General features: G+C 40.9%; 1 protein-coding gene across 1 annotated transcript; it reads right to left on the reverse strand.

Moving 5' to 3' along the window:
- Nucleotides 1–461: 461 nt before the first annotated feature.
- Nucleotides 462–21,139, reverse strand: grm2a (glutamate receptor, metabotropic 2a). Its single transcript, XM_040116126.1, has 5 exons — nt 20,612–21,139; nt 8,740–9,577; nt 5,871–6,934; nt 879–1,056; nt 462–535 (listed from the first exon to the last, which is right to left on the reverse strand). The coding sequence occupies exons 1-5, from the start codon at nt 21,137–21,139 to the stop codon at nt 462–464; spliced, it is 2,682 nt and encodes an 893-aa protein (XP_039972060.1).
- Nucleotides 21,140–21,376: the final 237 nt, after the last annotated feature.

Genomic DNA, 21,376 nt, shown 5'->3' on the forward strand with positions numbered 1-21,376 from the left:
AAATCAACATGAAAGCATATTTGCATATATTGTCCTCTGGAATTTGCATATGATGATGATGTGCATAGAAAGAGTCAGACTATAAGTCATTTTGGTATTAATAAAAAACACATTTTATTTACATAAATTACAAGAAAGCACAAACTGGTTCACCAAAATCTACATTAAAAACGTCTTGTATATATTACATTTAACAGATTTACTATCATTTACTCCATTGTTGCAAGTAGAATCTTCAATAAAAACAAGGGCTATATGCGACTTTATTGGCATCTCATTTAAAATCGCTACGAGTCAAAGAACAAAATAAAATAATTGGGACATTGTACTCACGGCACTTTGAGGACAACTAAGTCAGGACAATTGTCTGTGTGACCTCTGTAATATCCGAGACACCTGATTCAGGACTAGTGATTATATAACTCTGTTTACAATGCTTAGCAAAGGAACTCAGCCGATCTTCACAAGGAGGACGTTGTGGAGTCCACCACCTCTCGACCGTTACACACTGTCGGAACAACATTGGAGGCTGATGCTGCAGAAAAAAAAAAAAGTTCTTTTGGATTGCACAAACAATACATATAGAGTATGTAACATATAGAACATGTCCCTGTTATTCCTTTTCCACTGAGCTAATGTATTGTAAACAGCCTAGAGAACCACATGCTTACAGATGAATTAGCAATATGACAATCAAGTAATGAATTATGTGAAATTAGGTGAAATTTTGCCAGTGTGTTCAACGTGTGACTGAAAGGTGGCCTCATATAGTGATAAAGTAGTTACAAATGATATAATAACATCATATTTGCATTATGAGTAATGCATCACTGTTTTGAGTAATTATCTTTAGTTTGATTTTGTGTATCAGGAGGTACCTTGAGAGAAACTGGAGCCTGGGCCAGTGGTGACGCTGAAGCGGGTGGTGGCCACCCTTAGGGTGCTGACATTCTTCTGCGGCTGGAACAGGATGATGTGGACCTTGGGAGCGAAGAGGCAGCCCAGCACCACCGACCCACTCAGACTGACAGAGATGCACATGGTGGTTGTCTGCACCTAGAGGAGGAAAGGCAGGTGAGATATTCAGTTTCAAGAACCAAAACCATGAATAGCTAATTGGTAGTCTGGCTGTAAGGTCTTACCATTGCATCTCCTGTATATTTGACAGATATTACTCAGTGATACACAGTGATTGGAGTTAACTTTTATGTTATGTATACTAAAATGTAACAAAAAAGTAAACTCACATTTCTAATTTGCCGAATCCCTATACCCCAGCAAAAGCACCAATCATAATCTCACACCAGTTTAAGTACTAATGTCCACACACAGCTCAAGTCTCAGTGTTAATTAACGTTGATATTCTCAGTAACATTTTTTGGTCTTAAAAATGTTTATTTGAATGTTTGGTCAACCACGGAGCTCATATGGCTGAGGGGAATTGCAAAACTACAAGAAAGTATTCAACTAACTCCCCTGATGATTAATCTTATAAGCACAGTCATGGTGTTGAGGAACATTTGGCTTTTCAAGAATATTCATTTTAATAAGAAAGGGGCTCAGGAGTCAGAAAAGACACGATAAGGACATCTTGTACAATTCAGAATCAAAACCAGGTGCCACAGAGGAGGGAGGAGGACGACAGCAGCCGGGACGGCTAAAGAGAGGTGTTAAGTGCTCTGTTTTTTTGCTTGTCAATCAACTGCGTAACCCCCGCTCTCTTTTCTCCTCACCCTGCCCACATTTTGCTGTGTGTCATCAGTCTGCTCCTTCAGTTCCAACCCTCTCTCAGCCTTCTTTTTGTTTTTCCTGGATAACAGGATACAGTCCAGCATCGTGTGGTGTGTGGCAGGTGCATTTCATTTTCACAAGGCACAGCAGGTGTCTGTCATCACCCTGAATACTAATGTCGGTATTAAAATAATGTGGGCACCAAGTATTGTGCTGTGCACAAACTGACTCTCTCCAACAAAGATAACATGATAATAGCAAATAACAGCATCCTTTAGTTTAGGAAGGGATATACCTGACACAAAATCTAGCCAGTTTTTATTAACAGAACACTATTTAATTATCATCAGTATCTTACTCTCTTTCAGTACATAATTACTAATTATTGCAATAATATTCATCCACTGTTAATTAATTATAAGAACATAGGGACTAACATAAAAACTAACTGACAAAAATATCTATAAAAAATAAAATGATTTAATGAATATATATTATAATATATAATATATTTGACATGTACTGTATATGTTTGCAACACAGTGGTTAATGACTAAAGGTCACAGTGTACCATGTAATGTGAAACAACTAAATCATTGAATCTCTGTATCTTGAGATTTATTGTAGGTTGCTACGTGCAATGAATGCAACATAAAGGTTCACCTCATGCCACCTCAGAAATACAATGCACACATTGATGCACTCAGGTCCAAGGGGGAGATGTAAATTCACAAAGTTTAGCATTTCCATTTTTCTGACCTTCATATTAGGATACATGGATTAAGGGTAACATACAGAGGCAAAGGGACAGTTTATGCATAATTATCTGAGCAATAACAAAGTGAGCAGAGGCTAAATGTCCTCTCCTTAATTCAGAAACTGTTTTGAATAAAACCGCAGACAGTACTGCATGGGAATGACCTGTTAAGTGGTTTTAATAATTCACAAGATGTTGCTTTGGAAGTGCGGAGGACAAGGAATCTGCTTTTGCAGTAATTTTTTTCCAGAGGTCTTCTACTTAAATGTGGAGAACACGATGTTGAAGTATGGCTTCTGCAGTCTCTGCTTGTCTCCACTCACTCTTGTTTTTACTGTGTTTGGCCTTTGAACGTATTACTTTCTTTCACGAATAAAACACTGCTGCTCCAGATATAAATGATGTCTGCTGTGTTCAGGTAGCTTTATTCCTCCAGAGAACTTCTAAGCAGAGACGAGATTCCTCTTTTTATTGGGCTTCGTGCGTTTATTGAAACGCTTTACTGGATGAACCAGTTACGAGTCAGTCTAGCTACGCCGGCATGGACCTTGACAAAACCCACCAGTAATTCACTGATGGAGACCAGTGTGTGATCTGAGATTTCACAGGTGGAATGAATTTGTTCGTTTTTGTAACCTACTGTAATTAGACATATGAGTTAGTTTAATGAGCATTTTCGTAAAAAATATTCATGGTATAAAAAGGAATGCTATACTGATCCCACTGGCTTCATCAGCTGATCTAGATAGAGTAATGCTGTAATTGTATTTCCTCCACTAATACTGCGTCGCTGGATTTATTCCTGTATTTCCTCAATGGGCTATACATTCTGTGTTTAGGCACTTCCTGGTTCAACTCTTCGGTGGTACTATGAGAGCTGATGTTTGCACTTTGTCCGGTCTGTGTAAGACAACAACATCAATGGGCTCCATATTATTCTATAGACAAAATATTATGGTGCTGAACTGATTTAATATCAGTCAATCAAGCTTAACTGTCTGACCAGAAGATGTGAAAAGGATCAGTTAATATAACGGGCAGTGGTGCTGTGACCTTGACTGCGCCGGCCGTTTAATCAGTTGTGTTTGCTGCTGAGATGAGATGACCAGCATTGGCATATGAAGCTAGCCCTTTACCCTCAGGGTGTGGAGAACATCTTCAATATTTCACAGGATAATCAAATGTGTTATTCATGGCCTGATAGATTGTATTCAGTTTACTTTAACATTTTATGACAGACGACAATCAAATCTGTATTTGTTATTCAGCTGGATATTTGCATCAGGCTGTGACAACAATTTGAGAAGTGGTGTAAAACTAGGAGAACACTAGTAATATGTCTCTCCCTGTGAAAAACTAGAGACACCGTGCCAACTCAGTTGCTTCAGTAATTATTCATCGGTCAAAGGGGAGTTTTGCGTCTATCTGATGAGCCCGTTCTGGCTGTGAATTGCCCACGTAGCCCGGAGGGCTTGGAGGAAGGGTTCCTCTGAGCCTCACTGCAGTCCCAGGACAGAGGGCACAGCTGGGATTCAGCATCCTAGTCTTTCACACTCCATTCCACACAGCTACGCACAGGGACACACAGGGACGTTCAGTTCCCTTTCAGCGCTCATGGTCTTGCCTGCCTTCTCCATGTTTCTGTGGAGGCAGCTGTGTCAGGGGATTCCTCTGTCTATTTCTCCCTTCTGGCTCTCTCTTGCTCCACGCTGTTCAGACCCCAAAGGGATAAACCCCCACGTTTCAGGCTACCCTTTTCTCAGAATTTCTATCAATTCAGTGTATGTTCTTGTGTCTAGATGAACATCAGCATCCATTCGGTATGCACTGTCAGAAACTGACCACTATTTATCTTTTTGCTTTATTAACGGTATTACACATGTATACACATCTATCTATCTATCTATCTATCTATCCATCTATCTTTCGTTTAATGTTGGTTTAGGAGAGGTTTTTCCAAATATACCCTCAGGTAATGTTTTATTCCTTCTGGTTACCTCAGGTGCTGCAGTGGATTTTCACTGCGGGGATATACCTTTATTTTAGAGAGACTGTTTTAGACGGAATACTTTAAAACCTTTCTTTTCTTTGTGGTTGGAATGCTGTGGTTGGAGGGATATGTACCTTGTTAGCCTAAATTTCAACATGCCTTCCTGGCAAAAGCTTTTAAATTAGGGGAAAGGTAGTCTGACTCACCGCGTTTAGACTGTGGGTATAAGCCTACAATTGCTCATGTATTTCACGCGGCATTCTCCTCCCCTTCCGCTATCCTTGTGTTACCCATTTCAAAATCCTCTTTGCTACAGGAAACAACAACAGCCTCTTTTGGTGAATTTTTGTAGAGATCTACAAAGAATATGTTGACAACATTTGCTGTCTAACAGGGACGTTCTTGCATGTTTGTCCACCGGTTATGGAAAAAGTTTAATTCTCCAATTATGGCCAATGGTCTGCATTGAGCTTCTGAGGGTAAACATAGAGAGATGGCATTTAATGACAGTGCTCACCTCTCCACATGCAAATGTTCCACCAAAACAAGTTCCCCCAAAACTATTTTGCAGGGGCAGCATTGCTGCATCCTATGTTTAGCGCCGCCCAAGATGATTCTGATTGATTTATAGAAATACAAACAAGCCAGAGCATTTTTTCCCCATAGCAGAATGATAATGGATGAGGCCAGAACATTCTCTAGCTGACACAGCGATGTGGAGATAGGTCTGGTTATGTCAGACTAGGGGAAATGTGAGGGGGCTTCTTTGTCTTTCATCCATTATCATTTGTTAAATTGTAACAAAATTATTTTTTATCTTTTGTTTTTAGAAAACCTACTTATACCACTACTACACAACTGTGGTTTTGTTGTGGTATGACTAAGATATTTAGTGCCCTGTTACACTCCTCCCTGACTTGAGCATCCATATTTTATTATTTACTTTCACTTCATTCATATTTAAATTTTAAAGGTAAAATAGGACAGTCAAAGTTCTTATCTTCTTATCTTATCAAACTAAAGTATGCAGCTAATTATGAAGGATTAAAGCAATGCAGTAATAAAGAGCATACATTCCTAAGAGCCACAGGCAACACAGAGATGGCTGACAGCTGACTCAGTATTAGCTGACATTAGTTTGTGATTTCATGCATATAAAACCCAATTTCAACCCAAAAAGAAGTCATTATCTGCTAGGATGTATTTTGCTCAGATTATAAGAACGTAAAGACATCTGAAAAAATAATTTATTACAAATGGTAACCACAGCATGTCTGTCATTTAGAGAAGAATAAAGTAACATTTCATTGATAGGTGAAACGTACAATGTTACCTTCCAGTAAGGACTGCATGTGCATGCTTATGGATCAGGTATTGCCTAACTTAACTCACCCTGTAGTCACTGGCAGTAACGTAGAAAATGGGCTGGAAAGCCAGCCAGATGATGCAGGTGGTGTACATGGTGAACCCGATGAACTTGGCCTCATTGAAGTTCTCGGGGCATTTGCGGGTCTTGAAGGCGTAGACCGTGCAGAGGATAATGAGGATACAGTTGTAGGTGAGAGACATGAGCATACTGGAGTCCTTGCTGTTGCACTTGAGGGTGACCACGTCTCTCCTCTCCGGGCTCACTTCCTTTCTCACCCCTGGGGCCTCCACCAGCAGCCAGACCACCACCACTACCAGCTGGCAGGAGATCAGAGCACCACAGATGGCAACCTGGGAGGCCGGGCTGATAAAGCGTGGCCGCTGGGCTCCATCCTTCACCCCACTGAAGATCCGAGCGATGCGATTGGTCTTGGTTAGGAGGGCTGAGTAGCACACGGCAAAGGAGGTGCCTAAGCCTAGGCGGCGCAGCGTACACACTGCTGTGGAAGGTTTGGCGATGTAGATGAACGTCATGCTATAACACATCAGCACTCCGAGCAGAAGAATGTAGGAGAGCTCACGTCCACTGGCCTTCACCACGGGTGTCTCATTGTGTTTAAGGAAGAGGCCAATGACAAAGAGGGTACACATCATCCCGAGACAGGAAATGGTGACGGGTCCAATGGCCCAGGCATCTTCCCAGCGGATGTACTCCTCAGGGAGGTCGTAACAGCCTGTCAGGTTGGCCAGGGGCCACTGTCCAAAGCTGCAGTCAGCACAGGTGAACTCATCCTGCAAGTACTGGTAGGGCTGACAGGGGATACAGATCCAGCAGCACACATCTCCAGGCTGCATACTCTTCACTTCGTTCTTCCTGCAGGGATCACTACACTGGGAGGTGGGGGCAACCTGGCCAGCCCAGGGGATCAGGCTGGTGTTCAGGGTCAGGCTCTGAGCCCAGTAGCCAACCTTACGGTAGACGTAGCGTCCACTCTCTTTGTGATAGTGGAAAATGTTGTAACGGCCAAGGCTGTCTCCAAAGGCATCAAAGCGGACAACATTCTCTGTGTCTGGTGGACGAAAAGGTGCTGAAGTTGAGAAGGATAAAGAGAGAGTTAGAAAACATCAGGTGTGCGTCATTGTATGGCAAGTGCAACTAAGGTACCAAATCCGTCAGAGTGAAAGCAAAGCATAAATATCAATCTTCATCATTTGTTTATTAGGTTTGTGACAGTTGGACTCGCTTGTTTGGGAGCACAAAGACTGTGGACTCATATCTTTCAGAGCATGTTTTTGTGGCTGTTCAGTCTCATTTAATTTATCTCTTTCCTTTTTCATGTGTCTCTGCTGACATTTCTTTTTTGTCTTACAGTATACACTGAACAGTGACTGTGACAGGAAACAGGTGCAAATTGTCAATTTACATGATGGAAGCCACAGTTTGAGTCAGTTTACATGGATAGGGAGTCCCTGGATTGAACAGTGGAATGGGGATTCCACACAGATGGCACATTACATAAAATAATGATCAATTTCCTTATAAAGGTCAAGGGTGAAATAAAGCACCAATTTAAAATTTTAGAAGTCAACTATCATTATCCTGATTTTATTAACTTTCTGCATACCTGGTCATGAAATAGTGCACTAAGGGCTGCAACTAACAATTATTTTCATTATCGATTATTTTCTCAATTTACTGACATATCATATTGTCAATAAAATTTTGGAAAATAGTAAAAATGCCCATTATAATTTCCCAAAATCCAAGGTGACATATTCAGAAATTCCTTTTTTATACAGCACAAAGAGATTTAATTTACTATGATTTATAGCAAAGAAAATATAAAATCCTCACGTGGGAAGATGAAACCACTTAAAATAGATTTTTCCCCCTAATCACTTAAACAAATTAATCTATTATCAAAATCGTTGCTGTTTATTTTTCTTGTCAATTGACTAATTGTTCATTTGAATTCCTTTCAGGTGTAGTAATGTTTGTATCATTTGATTGTAACACATAATACTTTTGCAAATATAAACAGCCATTATTTTATATATCATAAAATTAGACTTTATTATGCAGCATTTTCTTTATCTAATCCATTATATCAAATGATTTCAAAATGTATAGAGCACTTAGCAATCCATCTGTCGTGTGGTTTGTCCTTAGAGTCTTGTAATGCCTGCAGGGACTGGCTAATTTAAGTCTCTGGATAGTAAAATCCTTTGGGTTTTTTGAAATTGTGAACAGCAGAGAAGTATTGCGGTTAAGAGCACAGTAGTCCACGTCTTTCTCCTATTAAAATGTCAGTATTTCCAGAAAAATCGAAGGATAAGACAATACAGCGCATTCACGAAAATGAGAGGATTTGAGTTGGTGGATCTATCATTTGTGATGTGTGGATGCAAATACTGTTGCACATTTTGTGTGGCAGCTTTGTGTACAAAAGCAGAAAATGAATATTTTCTCTCAGCGTCGGAGAGAAGGAGTGATGTTTATATGTATCTGCAGTATTCAAACTGAAGAGCCCCCTCTCTGTTCACACATAAGTCAAAATGCATTAAAAGAATGAGCCTCCAAGCATGAGGTTGTGGAAATAGTTTCATCTGTGCAAATTGAATCATTACCGAGCTTTTCTAAAGCTGCAGTGTATGAACACGTGGAATTACTCTTGCACCAATTCAACACTTTATATGAATTAGTACAATGAATCTAAATGGATATAATCCAATTTGGCAGCATACAGTATGTGCAAAGTGCACTTGGGGAGATTAAACGGGGACTTTTATACTGATGAGGGAATAATGAGAAAAGGAGAACAGCTTTACGTCCTGAAAATTCATATCTTTTAAGCAACACTGCGATAATATTATTCGTCAAGATTTTACTCACCGTCAAACTTGACCTTGAGAATGTAGTCCCTGTAAAACTTTCTGCCATTGCCGGGTTTGAGAGCATCACAGACCTTGGTGGAGTTGGGACATAAGGCCTGCCTCATGTTATGTAAGGCTGTAGCCATTGCATAGACAGCATTAACTACAAACATGATCTTGGATTCTGGTTGAAATGGAGCCTCGCGGAGTGCGTGCTTCCCACAGCCCAGATCATGGAGGCTGCACTGGAACTGGTTTTCCCAAAACTCTCTGAACCAGGGATTCCTGGTGTTGTTGTACGGGTGCAAGCCAGTGAAGTACTCGTTAAACTGGGGGATTTGATAGGAGGCCAGTTCAATGGTGAACGCCCCATCTGCCACAGCTTCACTTCCCCTCACTACACTCTCCTGCGCTCCCCAGCCATCACTGGCCACCCAGGTGAAGGTGACGTTCATGCGGTTGGCTGCCACCAGCAGCTCACGTGCATCTTCGCTGCGCGTGAACAGGATGACTACCTTGGCGTTGGACTTTTGTTGCAGGGAGCGGATCACATTCTCGTAACTCCAGCGGCTCATGGAGCGGCTCACCTTGGCCGAAGTGGCAATGCAGATCTGACGGGCTCGAGCCTCCTGCTGGAAGGCATCAATCCCAGTCTCACCATAGTCACCTTCTGATGCCACGGTAGATACGTATGTCCAGTTGAAGTAGCGCAGGATCTCTGCCATGGCCTTGGCCTGGTAGAAGTCAGGGGGCACGGTGCGGGCGAAGTAGTCGTAGCGGGTCTTGTCACTGAGCTTGGCACTGGTGGAAGCATAGCTGATCTGAGGGATTTGGAAGAGTCGCAGCAGGTTGGCCACCTGAAAAGGGAAAGACACAAAAATGATTATGTTTGATACTTGAATGAGTCTTCAACGATATCAGTAAAACTTCATTAAGAGGACTGTATATATCTATACATATGAGTACTATTATGAGACATTAATTGGACAACTGGTAATTAACTTATCATAGTTCACACAGAAAACATACAGTACACCTGCCAACTGTGGGAATTGTTTTAATTGACTCATCATTGAATAAATTAATGAAATTGGCTACACTAGATGTTTATTCCCCTGCAGCTGCAATTAGTCTCCCACCACTCAATCTCGCATTTCTTCACTGGATCCCCTGCTGGGCCTTTCACAACTTAACTCTCCTGCTGACTGAGTGCTGAGATCCTGCTTTGTTTTGTTTTTTTTTGTTTGTTTTTTTTACAACTCTTTTTATTGCGGTTTGCAACGTTGAACAAACAATTGATAACTGTTGGTTCAGATACAAAGAAAACAAAAAATAAAATAAAAATAAATTTAAAAAAACAGACAGGAAAACTGAAATAACAATTCAGTTTTACACAGGTGCTAGTCACAATGAATAGAATTTACGATACAACGAAAATGACCACATTTTCAGAAAGTTCTTGCTCTGCTTTGGAAAGAGGAAAGAAGTGGACAGGGGGAGAAAGAGAAAAGTTGAGGACAGGGATTGGGAAGTGAAAGGGACACAAAGTATCAAAGAATCTTGAAACTTTGCATTTTCTGTTTTAGTAGGTTTGTCGGGGTTGTGATACTGCACGCAGTGTGCAGAAGCAGGAACTAACTAGGTTTTGCTTCGGGCACTTTTGTGGAAGCCTAAGGGGAGCTGGGCTGATCAGTCAAAAGAATGCCAACCTAAATTTGGTTGACTTTAATGTCGGGTCTCACACCAGCACACTCATGGCACAACATGTTGAATGCCAATGGTAAGTCCGAGAGTTTTTATCATTCCTATATTGTCATATTGTGGCTGAAGTAAAAGCGATCTGTTGTGCATCACAAATAGTTCAGAACTGTATACCTTCACCAAAATGGCAGTATTATATTTATGGCAGAGGAATATGGGAGAATTCCATCTCAGTCTTCTGTCAAGTGACCTGAATAAATGTCATCCTGTTATGGCTAAGGATTGCTTCAAATCATGCTGCTGGAGAAGACTGCTTATGTGAACATTTACAAGCAGCCTTAAGCTTTCCAAGAAAATATTATAAGACTCAACATCTTCGATATATCTTGAATGAACAAAAGTCTTGTCAATTCACCAGCAGTGTCTACAGATAGTTACATCTTTGACTGCAGTGTGGCTTTGCAATCTCAAGAAAAATTTATGAAATCATTTTGGAATTAGCTGATCAACATGTTAAGTGATTGTTGCTGGGACGGTACCTAATTTGTACGTCACAAATGTGTTATCAAATGAATAAATAGTAAATGTGAAAATGCAAAAATAAAACTTTGCCTTTAAAGTGAATAACAATTAAAAGGCACCTACTCGGTATAGCTAGACATTAAATATAACGTAAATGGCCAGTATGAGGCAATTTAAAGAGTTCCTTACTGCAGGCAGTTTGAAAAAAATCCGGTGTATTGGTCACAAAATTTACATAGCAGTCAACATATATCAAACATAAATTAAATGCACCTTAAGAGAGGAACAAACATGATAGACAGAGGCTTTATTGATTAGATTGTACCCTCACCGATAAACAGGGAAATACAGTGTGACATTACATTAAATCTAGTGTGATGTGCCCTTAATGGAATTTAATCATGGGATCTTTGTTATTCTGCAGGATCAGAGAGATGAATATTAAATGAGCCAATGTCAGTTATTTCCAGACCACCAGATTTATTGGAATTAATGAGAGAATATCTCACACAAAACTAAAAAGCAACAGCACAATCAAGAGCGACTGGAAAATGTCATACAGAGGCAATGCTGAGCTAATTTACCAGTTGGACATTACAACTATTTCTTACTCATCCTTGGGATAGCAACTGAATAACGAAATGAATATCTAAATTGTGGAAACACATGAGTGAGCATTTTGTATTAGTTCACAGGTTGGTTTCCCCTGAGAGTTTCAGGTCAGCTGTAGAAACCCTGATTATGCAGACAGGCTAGTAATCACATTTCTACATAAAATTGTCTCTCTCTCTTTAAACTGCCTTGACAGCCCCTCTCAATATGTGGTGAAACAGCTGGCAGCAGTGTGCTTGCCCACTTAGGAAGAAATCAGAGTATGATCTGAAGTGGCAAGTGACGCATAAATACTATCTGAATAATCATTTCACTTTCAACCCTGAAAATGTATCATGTAATAAAGCATTCAAAAGCTCTCAGCTGTATTTCCAGTCAACGAGAAGACATCAGTATGTTGCTGAACCATGAATTCCCTCCACATGTGAAAAAGAACACATGCTAATTGTAGAAATTATAATAGAAGAATGTGAGAATGAGAATGTTTTTCGTGTTTATTGAAAGAAAATGTTTTGAATCTAGACCCAAAATGCAATGCAAATACTGTATAACATTTTCCCTGGTGTTCCTGCACTAAGGGAGGAAGTCCCCGACTACAGAGTGTAGTTATTAATATTATCATTGTATTACCATGTAACTTTACTTAAAATCACCCTCTACTCTTTTTATCAGACTCTTTCAACATGTTTTGACACAATAAGAGGCTGTATGTCTTAACAGTGAGAGGTTTTAGATAAGTTAATACCTACTCATAAAATTGCTATGATAGACATTTTTGTTAACTTTAAGGAGTGTGTTCACCAGTTAAAGCTAAAAATAGACAATCAATACAATCAATTAACCACATCCACAAATCCTGCTTCAAGGTTCAGGCCTCTGGTCACGAAAAGAGAAAAAAATGACAACATGAGAATGAATTGCGGGAAGAGCAGTAAGGTAAACTTGTGTTCTCTCCCCTCTGCAAGTTTGTTGTCAGCAAACAGCAGTAATGTTAAATTGATGTACTAGCTTGCCGTGCATCTCTCTCCAGTCTGTCTGTCTCGCTAACCTCACTGGGCAGAGCATATCCTGGTCTGTCTGTGTCTTGCTTGCCAGCCACCTCCAGGGTTGTGTTCTGTGACTTTGTGCCTGAAAAACGCACATGAAAATGCGTTCATATGCGATGCATGAAATGAAACGTTAGCCAAAGCTAAATGTATAATATTGTGAGGACTTGACTAATTATCAGGCAACAGAGCCAAAGCTTAGTGTTATAATTTATTAGTTTGTACATTATATATTTTCTACAATTTCTTATTTATGTCAATGTTAATATTCCCTCAACTTAAGATTCTATAGAAAATATTCCTTTCAATAAATATTGTTTGTTTATACCCCATTCTGTTCTGTATAGGTCTACCTATTCTTAGAGCGACAGTTGGAGCACACTGTTTCAAAGGACTGCAGTGAGAGTGGTGGAGTGTTAGGTGTGACTGTGTAGCAATGGCATCCAGTTTTCATGGCTCACTCAGGTAGTAGGGCCCCTTAGCAGAATTTTGCTTGGGGCCCCAGGGAGGTCAGGACTGGTGCTGGTCTTAATAATCCCCTTGGTCAACATATATGGCATCTTTTCTTTTCTGTTAACCAAGCTGTAGGGTTCTCAGTGCATGATCTGCTGTAAAATACAGGATTCTGCATTGTCACTGGAGTGTGTCATTGCCATTGCTAAATATTTGTGAAAATTACCATAAAAGTGATTGGGTTTTTTTTTAGTTTTTTTTTTTTTAGATATTTTTCCTCTCTACTGCACCTTTGATATGATTACTATCAGTTCAAAATAATATTCCTAATACTTCTTCAGCCAGGAAGGAGTGCAGAAAGTTTATACAAATTATGAGAAGGGACAGGACCTGGATTTAAGAGATATCTGCTACGACTGCCATCATAAAAGGTATGTTTTAGTCTGGTCCATTTTCCTAGTTGGGGTAGTACACAGGTGATTCTCACATTGAGATGGTGGTTTCAGGGAGGGCGCGTCACTGGTGGACACATTCTGGTTTCCCTTGGTATGTTTTAACACAATGGCAGTTAGAAAGGCTGAGAGGGCTCCTGTAGGGAAGATACAGGAGGTTCTGGCGGGATCTGACTCCAAGGTAGTAAGGCCACATGTAGCTGTCTTAACCATGTGGTGCATTAGCATAGATGTACCTGTAAGTTTAAGGACAAGACAAAGGTGATTCTTTTTAGAAATGAAACCCAGATGAACAGTCCATCTAAACCTTTACCTTCTCCATAAAATTAGTTTAATACTCAATCATGTGGTCAAACATTTAAAAAGAGCTTCATATTTTCTTTGTGGCACCTTTGTCTGTATATTGATATTTAATAGAGTTAATATGACATCAATTCATTGCATCTGTACTGGGTGCCTGGCATAGTTGTGTTGATGTCATAATTTAGTCTAAACAGATACAAAAGTTTAAAAAAAAAAACCCTGCAGCATTATTCATCCATTCTGCTGAAATTTGGCTAGGCTCACGGTGATGAATGAGTGATCTCTCTGCAGGGCATTAAAAGGAGCTGTAAGCCAGTTTAGTAATCCACTTACGTGTAGCTTATAGGTTGTAAAACACAGTGCCAGACGTGTCTCTGAATCAATGGGCTTATTAGAAATCATTATATAGATGTTCCTATACCTTAAATGAAAGACCAGACCCTTGTGTCTTCCAAAGCCTGTGACTGACACATTTTAAGTGTAGAGACCATTGGTAGATATCAGAAGGCACATATGGATCATATGGAGATATGGAGTCTTTAGTCCAGACAGTGACCATGTTCTTCTTTTTGATCACTTTTTAATTTCAATAGACTAATAAAGTGCAGCGATGCACTCTTAACCAGGGTGCCATTTCCCAATTTTTTACACAGGCATGAGAATTCTCAGTCAAAAATCTCAACCGTAATGTTCTCAAAAGAGCAGAGGAGTCCTGGAGCTTAATAAATAGAGGACAAGAAGAGCGGACAAGAAGAGGAATAAGCCACATGACACCAGAAAAGCTGAGCCAAAGGGCGAAATGTGCAGTGCATTGAAGGGTTCTATGGCAAGTTTATATCCTGCAGACACAGCTGTTCAGCAGTTTGCGCTTGGAGGTTGTCGTATCTTCCTACCTACAGCTGTAGGTTGTAAGGATGCTGCGAGAATTTGTTTTCTGATTTGGAAACCTTCATCGTTGCAACAGAAGTCAGTATGTGTATGTGTAGTTAATTTAGTAATTTTTGGTAAATTTTGTTATTTCACCTGCTGACAGTCATTGTCTTACAATATTACTTACTACAACAGGTACTTCTATGAAATGTATAGTTTAATCATTGCACTGCTCAAAAGCAACCTGTAACATCTCCTAATTCAGTAAAATAAGGTTTGATGTCAGTTACACTATACTGATTTATGCAACAGAATTTTATTTTCTTAGTATTTTTATGATTTTTGTGATTTTAATGTTCACAGTACTCAAAAGAAAACTAAATAGTCCTCCAGTTTTTCGCAGACTATTTACCCAGTAGAAAGGACAGGAGGAACATTACAGTTATAGAATCTCTAAAGTTTGCACACAAGGGGATTCTGAACACTAACATACACCCTGTAAAAACTGTTGCTTTACCTGTAAAGCGGATCTGATTTTTCTAAGACTAAACTGCAAGTATGTGTCAAATATTTTCCACTATTTCTTGATTGCCTGAGGTTTTAGCCACACTGTACGGCTTACAGTCTCACACGTTCAGTTACAGGGATCATCCTGCATCAGACAGCATATTATTTAATTAAGAAAATTAAGAAGCGGCCCAGTGTGGCTTTGCACTGCAGGGTTTGGTGCTGAGCAGATTACTGTGAAAGTGGTTTCCTCCCAAGCAATGAGAGCTTACAGGACCTGGTAGCTGTATTTGACACAGAGACACCGAGTAACAGGATTGTTCTTTTCAGCTGTCGTATACTGTTTCCATACAGATATCCCCAAGGCACCAGCGAACACCATGAGCTAGAATAATACAGAATACCCATTTGAAATGTCAAAACACAGTTGTATAACACAGCAAAAAAAGCTATTTATTCATGAAAAAAAGTTGATACAAGCCCATAAATTTGTATATTTCAAAAATATTACCAACACAGTGTTTTAGTTTGTAGAAATATGCTGCCTTTACAAATGCTGGAAGTCTAGAATTCACTGGTATGGTTGATGAAAAATTCAATAGAAATTTCTTTCTTAAAAATATGCTTTGATCCTTTGGAGATGCAGCATATCTACAGCACATTTCATGCATTTATTTTGATTTCTGTCTGCTTAACATACTGTTGAATGGATGTGAGGCATTAAAGAGAAAGAAATAAAGAAAGAAGTAAGGATTGTCAGAAGAGACACAGTTGGGGCAATAGTCAAATAACGGAGCTAGGGATATACAGTAACACAGAAATAAGAGACAGAGAGAATGTCCTGGTCCAGGAAATATCAGGCCTACTTTGTAGAGATGTCATGATTTTTTCTACATGAAAAGCCCATCTGCTCTTCCCAGAAGACTGTCTCAGTGTGCTTCTACAGCAATAACACTGTATTCCCTAAGCCGCAGTCCTTAGCTCCACTCAGTATCACACATATACGGCCCACTGCAGCACTCTGCAACACACATGCAAACACATACATGAGGAGCAGACACACATGCACATACAGCACACGCATAAAGTATAGTTAGAGTATGCACTGGATCGTCATTAGTTTATTTCTTAAGATTTAGTTGCCTGGCAACAGCTTTAACAAGGTGGAAATATGAACTGTTAGATACCTAGAGTGAGGATGTTTTCTGGGCAGGTCCTGCCCTCTCATCCTGCTAAATAATATGAAGCTCCTTTATGCTGCAGTTGTTTTTCAGGTGCCCCAGAGCCATGCAACCATTCAGACTACACGACATGTTAAGCTATGGCTGAGCTTCCATTCACTTTCAAAGTCAGTAACTCAGCTTTGACGTGTGCTTGCTTCCATTCATTTCATTTTCTCCTCCGTGACACAGTGCATTATCATCTCTTTTTCGGTTGTGTTCGGTCATACTAACATCACAGACCCGCTCAGTGCTGAGTGCAGCCTAGCCTCACTTAACATCCACGTACAGGACAAACCAAACTGGGGCTCAGTTGACTTCTGCCATCCGCTGCCATCCTGTCATTCATATCTAATATCAGGAAACATTCATTGAGTTTGTGTGGTGGACATGATATGTATTGCAGCTGCACAAATACTGGGTTCTGCCAAGCCACTGAATAATCCAATCACATGTGCATTATTTACAATTTCAGAGCACGTTCTTTACTTTTATCCATGAATAATGCATGATCACTGCATGGTTTTACTGATACATTTCATCATTATTGTTCTCTCTGGCATGAACTCTGTCATGTGTGTATCCATGTTTGACTCCCTTGTATGACTCATGTGTGCTCCAGAGATTGGCACTTTCACCTGCAGATGAAGACAATTCTATAAATAGGGGTGTTTGTGGATAAAAAAACAAAAAAGAAAATGAGATTCTTGAGCTACACTCCAGCATGCACCCTTGTGAGTGTGTCTTCTCCTCTCTCATTAATCAGTAAAAATGACCACATCTCAGACTGTGTGCTAAAATATTACAATTAATTCACACAGGTGCCGTCACACAATAAGAGCTTTCTTCCAAATACCCTGGGAAAAGCCAGGTTTCTGCTACCAGACAGCGATTTTTGTGCACCTCTCTGTAAGATCAGAGTAGGTTATTTTTCATTGTTTGCAGACTGACTCCAGAAATTTCTTCTATCACTGTTTCATGCCTGAGAATAATTCTTTAGTGAACATTTGAGTATTTGACATTCCAGAGGTGTTGTTCTTCTAATGTACCCCGGTGAATATGATGTTTTGCTTCGGGGATCCTCTCTTACCAGTGACTCATATTTAGTAGCACAGACTGCTGTTGGGGTAACAAAAGTGGAGTCCCTTCCATGTATTAATTAGAAGCCAGCTCGAGGCTGGATATTCCTGGAATGTAATTGTAGAATATAATATATCTCTGACTAGCCAACACCTTTAGGACACTACAGAGTAATAAGGCTAATGTTCCCTCTATAAAGCAGCTATATGCAACTTAAATTCATAGACCAGATGCAGGCTGGCAGCAGTTTGGAAATCTTTTATGATTAAAACATTTCTGCTTTCAATGTGTAACAATGCTGCTGAATATTTTGTAGGGGCAAAGATGAATCTTGTCAGTGCTCCAGCTCTTCATGCAAGAATTAAGATGCTGAATGTGCTGAACATGTCATCACAAAGTCCTTACTCACCTTGCACTGATAACCTGCTGTTTAGATAGACCACAGGGAAGATGTTCGGGGTTAAACACTTGAATCACATAAATGTTTCTACAAGCAGATTCATTCAAACTGTCCAGATGGCATCACAGACTTCCCAGTGACTCTTTAAGATACAGGTGTGGTTTGTCAAATGGTGTGACGCCATATGATGCCATGTGACGTGCTCCATCTCTTTCCCTCCACGATCATATCTGCCTGTCACTGTCTCAGTGTTTCTGTGAAACATGATCCCTCATTTGATCCCTCTTCTTCATCTGTGTGCACGCAACCCCTGCCAAACCACCAGACAGCCCGGCTGCAACCACAGATGGGGAAGACAGGACCTAGCCTTCGAGAGCGTCATAGAACTTCGCCTCCACACTTAACTCAATCTGTGCCCGTGCAACGCCAGCATGGGTAGGCCTGCGGCCAGATCCACCCCCATATCTGCGATTGTCACACCACAACACCAGCAGCACAGCAACACGCTCTTTCATTGTGACAGATTTAGACAGAACTCAGCATTCTCACCACCTGTCAGTTCGCCATGTTCCACCATGTCGCCATGGCGATCAGGGTCTTTAAACTAATATTGTCAGTTGTCCTGTAAGTGCCTTGCCTTTGGGGTGAAATACACTCATCTGACTTAACTGTCCCCCTTTCACACAGCCAGGCTGGTTCACCTAAATGTCTGAGTGGCTATATATTATGCACAAACCAGGCAGCTACAAAGGACAGAGACATTATGTGGAGGTGGTATCTGCAGACCAACAACCTGTGGCAGAACCGAAATGCTACATATTCTCATTCCCCAACTGCCTTTCTTTGTGTATTAACATTGTCCCCGAAAATAACAGGACAGTAGTATATGTAAACAAGAGCACCACTTGTTTTCAACAGAAACATTTCACAAAGAAAATCTTTAAATCAGAGTAATTAAATAAGGTGCAAGGAAAGCCAGTGTTATGTTTTGTAGAGGACATAATAATGAGATCATGTAATTTTAAAACGCTGCAAGTGGGTAAGAAATGAAGGTATGAGCAGATTTACAGTTCCTGAGGCTATGTGCATAGTTGACTGCCAGGATTAGATGCTCACCAAGAGCTAGCACACCTCATAACTGAACTGCATTACAATATAGAGGGTTAACATGGTGAGAAAGGGAACGGTGTCCTGTGGTGTACTCCTACTGATGAGGAAGATTCAGTGAGAAGCTAGGGCAGACCTCAGACCTCAGGCTTGTTATAGTACATCCATAAATTACCGCAGGACAAGGGCACTCTCTAAGGAGCCCCAGATGCAGGGTTTCACTAACATTACAGCTCGTTTATCAAGTCCTTTATTTCCAAACTGTCCTTTTCTCCAGGAATCCCTTTTTATAGGTGCTCTCAATCCTCCTCTTACATCATTTCCCAGGGGCTCTCTACCTGTATAATGTATCAATGCACTGTACTGTATGTTTGGCATTGTTTTTTTTGTCATCAGGGAAACCAAAACATTTGTTTAAGAACTCTAAAAAATCCAGAGATGTTTGCAGAGTTCCAGTATGATTGGGGAATATTAAACCTAGAATTCAACACACTGTTTTAAACTTTTTTGCAAATATGGACAGAGTTTTCACATGCCCAATTGAGAAAACATCTGTATGATAGCAGACACTGAGGCAGCTATTTACTGTGGTCAGTTTATTGATGGCATATCAGTGCTGAAATGTCTACTGCTGGCCACAAAGAATGAAAGGGCGCCACCACCAGCCTATAGTCCTGAAGTATTGATGGGGGAAAGCAGGCTGTTATTGGCAGGGGTCCCTACATTATCTGTGCTTTATCAGTTATCTGAAGCCAATTATTATTTCTGGATGGGCAGAAGTACATCCTTTCTTCAGATAAGCAGATATCTGAAACATGAGGCCACGTGTCTCAAGTGAGGCGAACCGTACTCTTCAGCCGAGACAGCAGACACGGTCCTCTGGCTGACTGAGCCAGGATGAGCAGCTTAAGTTAATGCTTTAAGATATTTATATTTGTGGATATTTACAAATTGCAGTTCCATGAGACACACTATCTCTTCTCACAATTACTTGAAATTACATTGATGTGGCAGCTATATTACAGCTGAAGATTTGGAGAGCCAATTAGCAGTGCTTTCATCACATCAGCTTGACTGAGCCAAATGGAGCACTGCTGCTGAGAGTAATCATGCCGTCACTAGTCATCCTGTCAGCCCGTCCTGAGCGCAACATCTGCAGCACGTCTGGCAGTGAAAGGCCGACTGCTGAAGTGTGAACTACCGGGAAAGAGAAAGAGATCTTCTAAATTAGATCAGTCAAGCATATGGGCATACAGGTAAACAGATCCTCCTTGCGGAACCAATACTCATTAAGTCCCTGTGTTAACATCTCACAAAGGGTAATTACACATGGTACTTACGTCTAAATGGACAGTTATATGACCATCCATCACACTGGCTCTCGTGCTCCTACTCCCTCCACTTTCTGTCTCTCTCTCAAGCCATCAGTAGCTGCTGATAGTTAAATACCCCTTCTGTAACTGTACTGCCTGACAAATTTAATGTCGCTTTTAACCAACTCATTTCACGGCATGAAACAAAGATGATCTTCAACAGCAAACTGAAAATTGATTATTGTATTACGGATGCAATGTGGCGAGTCCACCCACTCAGTTAGTGTGTTTTCATTAGTTCCTACCTGAATGGAGACATCGCTGTAGGAGCCTCCTATGACCCCAGAGATAGCCAGAGGGACGTCGTCGTGGATGGCATAGGAGCCATCGGGGCACGTGTACTCACTGTCATCCACTTTGGTAAGGGAGGCCCTGACAAACTCCAGAGACTGCTCCAGAGCATATGTGTCCTTAGAACAAGTGTCCAGTATATGAGCTCCCAGTCTGATCCCAGGCAGGATGCGCTCATCCTTGTTGATTTCATCTAGAGCCAGCAGCATGGCCTCCAGTCTCTGGATCCCTCTCTGAGCATTGATCTTCCCGCAGTCCTCTGCCCCCTCACCCTTCTGGTGCACAGGGAACAGGCCGCCAATCATCAAATCTCCTTCCAGTGTGATCTCCCTCTTGGAGTCAGTGTTATAACCTACCACAGGCAAACCCTGGGGAGCCTGGGCAAAGAGTGACACACATAAGCACAGCAGGCTGAGGTGGGACAGCCAGAGTGGTCGGGGCACAGGGCGCACCCCCGACACAGGGGATTTCCCCAATGACATATCCCTGGGCCAAACAAGGTCACTGTCCTGCCTATGGTTTCTGGTCAGCGTCTGGTCAGCTTTTGATGGCGGCAGCACCAAAGAGAAGAACAGTAAGGCGCAGCAGCACCAGATCTCAAAGCACCAGTGTTTTTATTCTGACAGAGGCCATTTACAGGATCAGTGCCATCCTCTCCGTCCTTGTCTTCTTCAGAGTTTTTGTAGATTACAGCCTGCAGATCAAACAGAGAGAAAGTC

Source organism: Xiphias gladius, chromosome 21 (genome assembly GCF_016859285.1).
Source record: "Xiphias gladius isolate SHS-SW01 ecotype Sanya breed wild chromosome 21, ASM1685928v1, whole genome shotgun sequence".
NCBI lineage: Eukaryota > Metazoa > Chordata > Actinopteri > Istiophoriformes > Xiphiidae > Xiphias > Xiphias gladius.

What these genes read in the sequence shown, in the direction of transcription:
- grm2a (XM_040116126.1), bottom strand. Translation starts at nt 21,139, where the DNA reads ATGTCATTGGGGAAATCCCCTGTGTCGGGGGTGCGCCCTGTGCCCCGA. An exon ending in ACAGCGATGTCTCCATTCAG is followed by an intron (nt 9,578 to 20,611) that starts GTAGGAACTAAT and finishes TTCCCTTTTCAG; the next exon opens with GTGGCCAACCTGCTGCGACT. An exon ending in TTACTGCCAGTGACTACAGG is followed by an intron (nt 1,057 to 5,870) that starts GTGAGTTAAGTT and finishes TTCCTCCTCTAG; the next exon opens with GTGCAGACAACCACCATGTG.